At 34.7% G+C, this 12,667-nt stretch overlaps 1 protein-coding gene across 1 annotated transcript in view; it reads left to right on the top strand.

Moving 5' to 3' along the window:
- The window catches only part of LOC113237869 (progestin and adipoQ receptor family member 4), a 112,986-nt gene extending 100,927 nt beyond the window's left edge, over window positions 1–12,059 (top strand). The window contains exons 5-6 of the mRNA XM_026474568.1: window positions 3,819–3,959; window positions 9,052–12,059. Coding sequence (XP_026330353.1) covers window positions 3,819–3,959; window positions 9,052–9,117 — 207 coding nt within the window. The 3' untranslated portion in view covers window positions 9,118–12,059. The remainder of the gene's footprint in view (window positions 1–3,818; window positions 3,960–9,051) is intronic.
- The last annotated feature ends 608 nt before the right edge of the window (window positions 12,060–12,667 follow it).

Here is a 12,667-nt window from a genome sequence, read left to right as displayed (position 1 = left end):
AATTATTTCTCTCGTGAGTTTGGGTATAATTTGTGGTTGTTTATGTGTGTGTACATGGCAACCGCGACACAGGGTTTCCCTAGTGCGGGGCTATGTTGAGTGTGTGCGTTATTCAAACATGTTCACTTTCATTCAAAGAGCTACCAAGTATGCCAATTCTTTAAGAAAATAAGTACAAGGAAGGCAAATGTTATTCACCTATTTATTTGTTGAACTTTATTTATTGTTAACATTTTAGTATTAGATTATATTGCTGTAAGAGATAATATTCTAGACTCTTACCTATAGGCCTTTTTAAAAATTTGTTTTTGTATTTATGTTATATACGTGAGGCGCACTACAAGTTTCCGGAATGAATAAGAAAAAAATACTATAAATGGTCAGAAATGAATTTATTGTTTCTCAAAATATTCTCCGTTAGCGTTAGTGCACTATTTCAGACGAATGAACCAATTTTGAAAACATTTATGCCACTCCTCCGTGACAATCTCTGAAACATAATTTTCATACTCTTGGACAGCCTCTTCAGGTGATGAAAATCGTTGACCGCGTAACTGGTTCTTAATTTTTGGAAATAAATAAAAGTCACAAGGTGCCAGGTCGCGACTGTACGCGAGATGGCTCATAAGGTCAACGTTGTTCACCTTCAAAAATTCATTTGTCTGTCTGGCCGTGTGAGAACAGGCATTATCGTGGTGCAAGAGATACGGTGTTTACGGTTATTTTTACGGAGTTTGTCAATAACTTCCGGCAAAAAATGGTCGTGTACCAATCACTATTCACGGTACAACGTTTCTCCAAAGCAACAGTAACCACGTGTCCAGTTTTATTAAAAAAAGAACTAATCATCCGCTTAGAAGCACTTGTATGTATGACGTACTAAGTACTCGGATGAAGTTAAAAGTTTATCAATCTTTGTCTACTAGATAAAATAAGGAAAATGTGACGTTATAACTTCAGTGAAACGTACATCATCTTTTTGGTACGCGATAAACTTTCTAATTATTCATTTTATTTAAATTTGGAACACCGAAGAAATGTAGGAGGAGAAAAACAAAGTTTCTTTTTTAAATTAACCAAGGTGTGGAGCATTTAGTAAAAATTAAATATATTTTGTCTAAGACAATCTAATATTACTCGTATATTTCTCAAAGAGATTTGATTGAAATGTAACTTTCTTTTGGCAAAGTCGTGGCTGTTGTTTATAAAAGTTTAGCATAATACGACATATAATATTGTGAGTGTGAGGCCTAATATTAATAACGTAATACCTATACACTGTCTCGCCGTCGTCATACGCCTCTTAACATAAAAAATTATCAAGTGCTTTATCAAAATTTGACATTCCAAAATTACAGTCCATAAAATATCAATATTATTCTTTATTTAATATTCATTGTCGTAAATAGCCTATTTAATAAAAAATAGGTACTTAAATATAACTGTAAAAGTAAAAATATACTAATATTAATAGTAAAAGATAATTTAATTTTGGTTACCAATTTTAAAATTAGTAATGATAAATCATTACACGTTTTCCTTAGTTATGTATGTGGAAGTCTACGATGAATTCGGCATCAAGGTTTTTTTTCTATATTAATAAGTCAACTATGAGGAGGGTTGATCGCCGATGGAGCAGACTTGTTCTGGAATGGCGACCATGTCAAGGAAAACGTAGTGTGGACGCTCTGCGGCAAGATGGACGGACGACCTGAGAAAGGTAGCGGGCAGCGGCTGGATGCGGGCGACACAAGACCGGGACAATTGGCCTGCTCAACGTGAGGCTTATGTCCAGCAGTGGATGCATATAAGCTGATGATGTGAAGTCAACTTCGGTTGTAGCGTTGTTGAACAATTGGCCGTATTTAGAGCTTTGCACTAAGAGTTCCTCTACTCGTCTATAATGGTATTTTAGGCAATCGCTACATAATGAGGGTCTTAAAGTCGAGTACCGTGTTTAGGCCACGAGGCTTTGCCGAGTAGAAAAAATACTTAGAGAAACCGTGTGCTTAGTAATAAAAAAATATGTCTGATTGCCAACATAGCACCCGCACTAGGGAAACCCTGTGTCGCGGGTTCCATGGACACACACATAGACAAACACAAACTACACCCAAACTCACGAAAGAAATAAATGTAGGCCATACAAATATTTCTCCCGGCCCGGGAATCGAACCTGGGACCTCTGCATGTCAGGCAGGCATGGTAACCGTTCGGCCACGGAGGCAGTTTGAAAGATAAAATTGGAAAGACAAAGGGAAAAAGCGGTGGAGGAGGTTTTGGTTTAAAACACGATGAAATATGATTTGTAAAATTCTATATCATAGACTGATATTACAAAATTAAACCACCGAAACGGTGAGATCTTTTTTTTGTTATTTTAGGAAAAATATTTTTCAAAGTAAAAACTGACTCGCCTGAATCGCAATAATATACGAAGTTTAAAGTTATTTTTTGGCACAAACATACATGACAAATCTGTACGTAAATAGTGGGTTAGTATAGTAACACACAATCACTTTTATACTTTATATTCTATGAATTAAAACTTAACGTTGAGTTACTATTTCAGTTTTTATGTCTACAAAGAAACTGGCACGGCGCCAAACAAGGCACACAAACCAGGCTTGCACAAATAATAAATTGATTCGCCCGCCCGGCCATCGCGGCTTTCCCGTAATAACTCTACCAAATATCTTTAGTTAGATTGTACAAACCGTCTAGCGGACCTCTAACAATAGTTTTAAGGGTACGGCCGGAATAATAAGGGAATTTAATATTTGGACAACTTTATGGGTCACACGTTTACGACTTGACGGTTGTGATTTATTAGTGCTGTGGTTATACCCAAATTAAAGTAGAAAAGTTAGTTGTGGATACTAGTGCCGTTGACAAAAACACTGAATATAGCCTACTCTATGTCATACTAGAACGACTTTTTAAGATTTGGACGAAATTTTACACATTTTTTTTCTTAACGCACATATTCAACATAGCCCCTCCCTAGGGAAACCCTGTGTCGCGGATGCCATAGATACACACATATACAACCACAAATTACACCCAAACTCACGAGAGAAATAAATGTTGGCCATACAAATTTACACACACATCCTAAAATTTCACATCAAAGTATGTTTGTCTTGTTCCGTCAAAATTTTAAGTTAATTCCGTCGATAATGGGGACGATACACTGTGTGTCATGTTATTACTTAAAAGCGATGATACGCATTGTAACATAAATAGTAAATCTTTGTATTAAAATTACTGAACCGAATTTAGCTGAAAACAAAACTGTAACCAGAGGACAGGGCTAACAATAGCTCACTTGCGTGTGTACGTAACAGGATCAATGCAAAGCATATTATGGCGATTTACACTACGGCTTCATGTTTAAAGCTGTACCACACTATACAAGCACCTATCGAGCTGACATTAATACACTATCAAAACACCTTGCAAACATCAACTTTATCCCTGTAATTCCAATATAAATTAATGTAAACAACACGCCTAAACATTTTTGAGTCATCACATCACCGACCTAGTAATCACTTGAGAGTAAGACTCCGAATCCATAGTGTTAGTATCAAAATAACTTAGTGTTAGTAACAACTGGGAAAGTCCATTTTAATATTTATTAATGAGATTCCCCTGTAGAAAGGCTCGAGGCGCAGTCTTTCGTATAACTGATGAAAAAATCGTAAAAATTATTTGAGCATGCTTTTGGAATGTAGTCATAATTTCTTAGGTGGTTATCGTTATTTCTATTAGTAAGTTCATGAACCTTTCTATAATGTAACGATAACTTTTTTCAGGACGCAGTGTCACTGGGCGGCGGCGTAATCGGCGCCATGCATATCCCGGAGAAATGGTTCCCTGGCACGGTGGACCGCTGCCTCAACTCTCACAACATTATGCACGTGCTCGTTGTGCTCGCCGTCTATTCTATGCACCAGGTAATCCTCAATACTTAATCATCTTGATTTATTATTTCTCCTGTATTTCGCATTCTATCAAGTTTATCGTAGCGTCGCCATCCAAAATCAAAATCAAAATCAAAATAATCTTTATTTCATAGGTAAGCATTATTACACTTGAAATCGTCACAATGGTTAAACTCTACCGCTCATTCGTAAGGCAGATTCCCCTGAGAAGAATGAGCAAGAAACTCTAGGGGTTGCTCTTTGTAAATAACATTATTATATACAATATTTTTTTATTTGAAACATCAGATTGAGACTACCTCCATGAGCTAAACGGGTTACTACCACGGATTTTTGTCATCCAAGTACGCAGAAGTTGTATAATAACCTTTAGTATAAAGTTTTTGTTTCACTATAGTTTTAAACCTCGTGAAAGGCAAATTTTGTATATCAACCGGAATCTTGTTATAGAAGCGTATACATTGCCCCTTAAATGATTGTTTGACTTTGTGAAGACGACTATCAAGAAAAGCTAGTTTATTTTTATTCCTCGTATTAATGTTATGTCTGTCACTATTTTTCATAAAGAAATTACTATTCCTTTTAACATAAATTATATTTTCATAAATGTATTGTGAGGCTAGTGTAAGAATGTTAATTTCCTTAAACTTATCTCTCAAAGATACTTTGGGGCCCAGATTGTAAATTGCCCTAACTGCACGTTTCTGCAGGACAAAGATTCTATTGATATCGGCGGCATTACCCCAAAGCAAAATGCCGTATGTCATTAGACTGTGAAAGTAGCTGAAGTAAACCAATCTAGCGGTTTCGACGTCTGAAAGTTTCCTTATTTTTTTAATCGCGTACACTGCAGAGCTGAGCCGTTTTGACAACTTACTTATATGGGGACCCCATTGCAATTTAGCATCTAACGTTATACCTAGAAATACAACTGTATCCACAAGATTCAATTTTTCGTTTCTAACTACAATGTTTGTAACCGTCTCTCTAACATTGGGTAATGTAAATTTCACACAATTTGTTTTTTTCTCATTAAGAAGTAGGTTATTAACAGCAAACCAATCAACTACTTTAGATATAGCATTGTTCACATCGTCATAGGAACATTGGTGCCTTTTAACTTTAAATAATAAGGAAGTATCATCAGCAAACAATACTATCTCATGATTTATACCCTCCATAAGGCTAGGTAAATCATTAATATAAACTAAAAACAAAAATGGGCCTAGAATTGAACCTTGAGGGACACCCATGCTAATTACAGACCCTGACGATCTCGTACCGTTAACATCGACCCTCTGTACCCTACCACGCAAATACGATTTAAGAAGGTCGAGATCACGTCCCGCCACACCATAATGGCGAAGTTTCCTGACCAGTGTATCATGGTGCACACAATCAAAAGCCTTGGAAAGGTCACAGAATACACCAATAGCATCATGTGAGACTTCCCATGCATCAAATATATGATTAATCAACTCTACACCAGCGTCGGTTGTAGAGCGACCCCGAGTGAAACCAAATTGTTTAGGAGACATTAAATTATTACTATAAAAATGTGCACACATCTGATTTAGAATAATTTTTTCAAATATTTTACTGAGAGTTGGTAGTATTGATATAGGTCTGAAATTGGTGGGGTCAGAAATACTACCAGATTTGAAAAGTGGAATAACTTTACTTTGCTTCATGAGGTCAGGAAAGACACCATCATCAACACATTTATTAAAGACACAGGCTAAGTAAGGCGCAATACAATCAACTATAGAACTAATTACTCTGACTGAAAGACCATCAAGATCAGCAGTATTTTTTATATTTATAGACTTAAAGGCTTTAACAATATCGTTTGGAAATACATGACGGAACCTTAAATTAGTGCTACTAACTGCATTATTTTCTTTTAGTAAGGATTCAGCGGCCGTGGGAGATGAATTTAACGAATTAGTAGTCAAAATTGGAATGTTGGTAAAAAAATTTTCAAATATTTTAGCAACTTCTGCGTCTGTGTTTACAATTTTGTCATTAAATCTTAGTTGAAAATCTAAGTTACGAGGTTTGACCCTTCCAGTTTCGCTATTTATAATATTCCAAGTCGTTTTTACTACATTCGCGCTGCTTTTTATTTTATTATTAATAAACATTGCTTTGGCTGCCACACAAACACGTTTAAACATTTTCGAATATTTCCTAACAAAATCATTAAAACTGTTACTAGTGTTATAAGTTCTTTCATCGTAAAGATCATACAGCCTTTGTCTACTTTTGTGAATTCCCACAGTCGCCCATTCACTAAATTTCAATGAATTATTAATAGTTATGATTTTGGACTTAAAAACATTATCACGTTCACTTTTCACTATGTTGAAAACTGAATTATACAATTTATTGGGATCGTTAACGTACGGAATGTCAGTTAGTTTAAGCATTACGTTATTTCTATAAGCTTTAAGTCGACCATTATTTATCGGAACACATGTGATATCCTTTTTCGGCATTTTGTCAACAGTTATATTAAAAGTGGCCAATTGACCGCAGTGATCTGAAGTTAATTTATTTATAATAGATTTATTACTAGGTACGGCGTTGGTATAAATATTGTCTAAACAAGTGGCAGTAGTAGAAGTTATTCTAGTAGGCACCAAAAAAAGATTCACAAGGTTATAACATTGGAAAAATGATATGAGCCTACTGCTAGCACTGGAATCTTCTAATAAGTTAACATTGAAGTCACCACAAACAGCAATATATTTATTTATATTATTTAATTTGGCTAAAACTTCATCTAATCTTTTTTCAAATAGTTCGTAAGATGAATGAGGGGGTCTGTACACGCTTAATATAACAAGCCGTTCAAGCTCTATGCAGGATATCTCTATAGTCCGCTCAATAGATAGGCTCACAATATCTGTACGTTCTTTAAATTTTAAATTATTTTTAATAAGAATTAAAGAGCCGCCATGAATAGCTTTTTCTCTGCTGAACGAACTAGCCACCTGGTGATTGTTGAAGCTAAACATGAACTGATGTTGCGATAGAAAGTGGTGTTCAGTAATACAAAGAATATCAATATTGTTACAGTTAATAAATAATTCTATTTCTAGCTCTTTGCCTTTCATGCCTTGAATATTTTGGTGCACCAGGTTTAATATAAAATTTATTTTATTTCTGTGTGTTTTAGGTTGGTTTCTTACTGTCAATGTGTTGCAAGAGTATCTCTCCGTTGTCTTATTAATTAATTTAAATAATTAGAAATTGAATTAATTTCAACAGAATTATTATTGTCAGTAAACTGACCTATGTCAACGGACTGCTCAATAGAAGCAGCCGGTCTGGTAGCCAATGATTTGGCTGAATTATTAATATGATATGATAGCATCTCTGCTATCTGTCTCCTAAAATAACTAGTAAGATAATACCTATCTTTAGTCAAATAAAAATATTTACTAATAAAATTATTAGTATCCATAAAATGAAATTTACTATAATGAAATGTCAAGCTGTGTAATGTCCTATTTAAGTTATGCCTCAAATTATTTTCACTTGTTGTGAGGCAATTGCTGAAGGGAAAAGCTAACAAAATAATTTCTTTTATATTAATTAAATTATTTAATTGTGAAAAATATTGTATTAAATCTTTTTTGTTACATTTTCCTCTTCTGCCAATTAAAATTATTAATGTAGTGTCTTTGTCAAACTTAGTTGACAAAATACTATCTAATATTTTACAGTATGTTGCACCTGGCATGCAAATATTTGTTAATTTTAATCCTAGGTGGTTAAGTTGCAAACCTATATTTTTACCCATTTCATCACTATACATAACTATATTATTTTGAATTTCATTTGATCTAGTTATTGACAAAGAGGTATTTTTTGATTCTAAACTAGATTCCTGCAACAACAATGAGGAGGGATTAGTGACACACACAGACAGGGAGGATTGTGGTTTTATTTCTTTGCAATTGCAAACTTGATTATTTGTTAAAGAGTCAAATCTGTCATTATTATATCTACACAAATCTAATAAATTATCCATAGCATGTGTGTGCTCCTTAATCTCCTGTTGCGCAGTTTCATATTTCTGTGTTATTAATTTTAATGAATTTGTTACACTATGTAATTCTGCCTGGAGGCGCTGTGTGTCACATTCATAGCTAAGCCTATTTTTCTCAAGATTTTGTGTACAATCACTCAATTCATTCAACAAACTCTGACGTTCTTTTCTTAATGATACATTTTTACAAAATGCTGCATTTTTCTTTATTAATTTATTTGTACTGGATATGTATTTATTAATTTTGACATACTTTTTTAATTTTTTTTACTACAATTTAAAGCTAAAGCTGTTGAATTAAATGAGTTACTTTCACAAGTCAGATCACTGGTGATTGGTTCTGAACAGGAGGGTGGTACAGCACAGACCATTGTGGGAGCACTGCTGATCAGCTCATCAAATAGGGACTGCGACTGTGTTGACTGTTGTTCGTCCCTTTGTTCGTCTACCGATGTGTCGCATTATACGTATTCCAACATCAGTGACTTTTCTCATGCGAATTCCATTGATGTGGTCATATCTTATCCAGAAACTGTTTGTTTGTGACGATGCGACCTCTTTCTTCTCTTTTTTTTCACCAATTTCTCTGGTTCCTGGCCACCTACTTTGAAGTTTCGAATCATTCTTTAATTCCTTTTCTTCGTCACTTACTTTTCTTATTCCGTTGCACAGTCTACTAAATTTCCGAAGCTAGCACACGTGCTCGACTTTATATAAAATCCTGACCAGTTATACCAATGAAAATAATGTAACCTAACTGCTTGTAAAGCATAATATTTGTGGTAAATACAGGCCCTTTTGAGGTAAGTTGATTTTTACCACGTCTAACCTGTAAACCTGTATTTAATTTAAGGAGGGAGTGTTTTTATATGATTGTACGTGTATTTATATCATTATATTTTGTAACAGACTGATTTTTTCCATTCCTCTAACTTCTCTTTCTTTATTTGTACAATTAAATTTCATGTGGACCGAGCCTTCTATTTAATTACGCCTTACGCTAGATATATATAAATACCTTCATTCATGGCCTTCCGATGGTTGCAGGTGACGACGCGAGACATCGCGTGGATGGCGCGCGTGGACTGCCGCGCGCCCTTGCGTCAGCTCTGACGACCGCCACCGCCGCCGCTGATCTCAACTCCTGCGCGCCCAGTCGCCCCATGCGCTCTCAACACCGCGCTGCGACACTTGCTTTAAGCCCTTCGGTCGACTGTACCATCGATCGTCCTCACAAATATAAGTCAATTGCTTTTTCAGTATTAAAGGGAATTGACAAGAAATTCAATGGACGTCGATTGATGCAAGTGATGTGATCGATTGGATGTTTTGTTGCTGTGCAATAATTGTGATAGGACATACTGAAGCTTTTCATACATACAAGGCAGATTAAAACAAAATAATGAACTACACCGAAGAACTTCTCTGTATAATTTCTAAGATGTTATTATACGTGTTATTGCTTCCAAAGTGTCGTAAAATACTTCTGCAATGGAATTAAATTCTCGCAAGAGTTGCAAACGTAAAAATCATCTGTATTTAAAATTATCAAAGTTTTATTTGAATATTGCAAATATCGGCCAAGTTCAGATTAAAATTCAATGTGAGCTACTGTGATAAGCATACATTCCGAATATTTCTTAGATGCATTAGCGTTCATGCGCGTCAATGCAAATGTAAAGGCAAATGACGTAGTTGGAAACGCACAGTCCTTGCCTTCATTTATAGAGCTATACGTACGTGGATAAGGAAATCGAAATGTCAGTTTCGGATACGTATTATAAACATATCTACAGTCTGGCAGTTTACCGTCTAATCTAAGATGAGATTCTAAGAGACAGCCCTAACGCTGATTACACATAATATGTACTTAGTTCAAACCGCCCCGTAAAGTTCCCAATAGCATGTTGCAAGCCTTATTATAATACTGCTAAAGATTAAAACATTCCAACGTTGAATCAGTATGAGCTCAATTACTTCGTTTAAAATCGTAAATGAATATGTATATGAAGTAAGGTAAATAGAACAACAAATACCTACTTCGAATTCTAAGTTACTTACATAGTATAAGTAAGAAATGAGCCACGATTTAAAAGTGATTCAACTCGACTACACAATGGAAGATAAACGTAAATTGCTAGTTGACAATACCACGGCCTACCCATAGAATTAATACGTTGCCTCAAGTATCGGCGACTACAATAACTAGTTGAATAACGATAGGTAGTTCCGTCACTTCGTTGATATAGCTGTAAAATTAGCGGTAAGTTTATGAGTACAATTAATGATATTGTTTTCAAGAAGCCATCACTTTAACGATTTTTGTAGACTACGCCATTACTAAATAGATATTAGGCGATTTCCCTCTAGCGCGGTTTTAATCTAGTTCATGATGCGTTAATAGATTCGCCATTATATATCACAAGTTTCACTAGAAGAAATCTTAGCAGTTATGTCATCTCGTTGAACACTCGCATAAAGGTACAATTTAAATCAACATTAATCTATTCCTCGCAAAATTTAATAACACCAAACGGTACGTTAGGTATCCCGCATCATGTTATTTCCTTGTATTCGTGTCACTTTACTGGTTCTATCTATTGAAAATTGAATCTTGAACGATCTTCGTGAATGCTTTAAAAATACGTATTTTCTATGACGATACCATCTTGAACATCATGATTGTCAATTACTTTACAAGCAATATACTTACTATCATCAAAAAAATACGGACTTGGCTATTTGTACATAAACTTGAGATGCTACTTTTTATCGTACTTTATTATTACTGACTTAAACTTGTAATCCTATGGATTCTTTAAAAGTCTTCGTTGTTATTTACATAAATTGTAGAAGTATTATAATATTTTCGGTGACCAATCGTTATATTTTTATATCTCCGTGTTGTGCGCTTCTCGACTTTACTTCGGAAGGCGTCGCGTTGCGTTCACGTCGCGATAGAGTCTTGAACATTCTTTGAGCACCACTCCGTTCGCTCATCATTCCTTCCGCCAACTAGACATAGCTGTAGTTTGCGTAGTTAGGTAGACTACAAGCAATAAATAGACAATTGTTAAGAAATTTGACAAAAGTAGCTGAAAAAATGTTTGAATTAATTAAATTTTACATTGTAAAATTAAAAATCACCTAATCGTTGAACATTTTTATTGCAATTTTTTGACTACTTTATTGGATCTACTTTTGTCAAAATTCTATTATTTTAATTATTAATTTATTACGAAGGTAGAGTTTTAGAGAAAACGAAGTGTACTTGAGATTTTTTACTAGTTGTGTCGAGGGTCATGTGCCCCCGGCCTCCGCCACGTGGCCGATTCGTCGCGTTCGGCTTCTACCAGGCTAACAGCAACAATAAATACCGTCACATTTACTTTATATTTTTGGAAGCGGTCTTTCATTCTCGTATATACAATAGAACACTCATAAAATATATTCTGTGCGAAAAACCGAAGCCAAACGACAAATTGTGTATATTTTGAAATGACTTTGAAGTAGGTAAAAATGTTATTTTATCTAGTGGTCAAATTATAAATTGTAGATATCGTTACACTTGAACTTGTCTATATCAATTATTTACAATTTAAAATAATAAAAACATTGTTATCATACGTAAAACATGTTAACCGGTACTTGTTATAATTAGTTACTTCCTCAGTTACTATTTTTAGTTCATTAATTACGTTCCAATAAAATATACGATAAAATCTTTACTTATATCTTAGACCATGTTTTTTAAACTTAGAAATTAAGTGATGTTAATTGAAAAAGCTTCTACCCAGTCTCTGTTTTCACGTAGCAATATTAATATAATTTTTTTATTGTCAACAAAAATACCAAGCAAATATTTTTAAATCGCTGCTATATTCCATTTTCTGCATTATTTCACATTATACAAATTATAAAGTAGAGATATTGAAAAGCAATATGTCAGTATTTATTATTTTAGATTTCAAGGAATCAACTCTGTTATTGCACTTATCTCGGATTTAATAATAGAATTGAAGATCATTGATCGAAATTTTTGAACTGTAGACGTTGAAGAGAGTATTAAAGTTTATTTAAATTCGCATCTTGTTTTATTTCTAGTCCTTTCATCAACGTATAGAGTTGAACGAAGAAATCGATTCAAAGTATATGTCACACTCCGTACAAACGGAATCGTAAAACTTTTATTTTATTTATTTTTCGAGTGTAGATGTATTTTCTTAGTGATAAGTTTTTTTATAATACCAAGAGAAGAGACGAACAAGTGGTGCGCCTGGTGGTAAGCGACACGCCTATCCGTAACAGTTGCAGTTCCACTCAAAGCTTCAAATCGCAAAGATCTTAGGGACACTACCACTGCGCCCGTCACCCTGAGACATAAGTTGACAAGTCCCATGTGCCTCTAATTTCACCAGCACCCTTACCCTTCAAAACCGGAACACAGTAATGCTTACATTACTGCTTGGCGGCAGAAATAGGTAAAGTGGCAGTGCTTTCATGGACTCTTTCACAAGGAGCTCTACTGCTGCTAAAAGCTAATGCTGCTGTTAAGTTAGCCTATGTGTCTAATACTGCACTAATATGGTTCGCCACGCACCAATAATGTCTCGATTAAAAAAAAACAGAAAAATGGACAGCAGAGGGAAGAGAGTTTAACAGA

The sequence above is a fragment of the Hyposmocoma kahamanoa genome, unplaced genomic scaffold (assembly GCF_003589595.1).
Source record: "Hyposmocoma kahamanoa isolate Upper Pololo Valley unplaced genomic scaffold, ASM358959v1 94, whole genome shotgun sequence".
Lineage (NCBI taxonomy): Eukaryota > Metazoa > Arthropoda > Insecta > Lepidoptera > Cosmopterigidae > Hyposmocoma > Hyposmocoma kahamanoa.
Note: the sequence above shows the minus strand (reverse complement) of the source record. Positions and strands in the feature narration are given on the sequence as shown.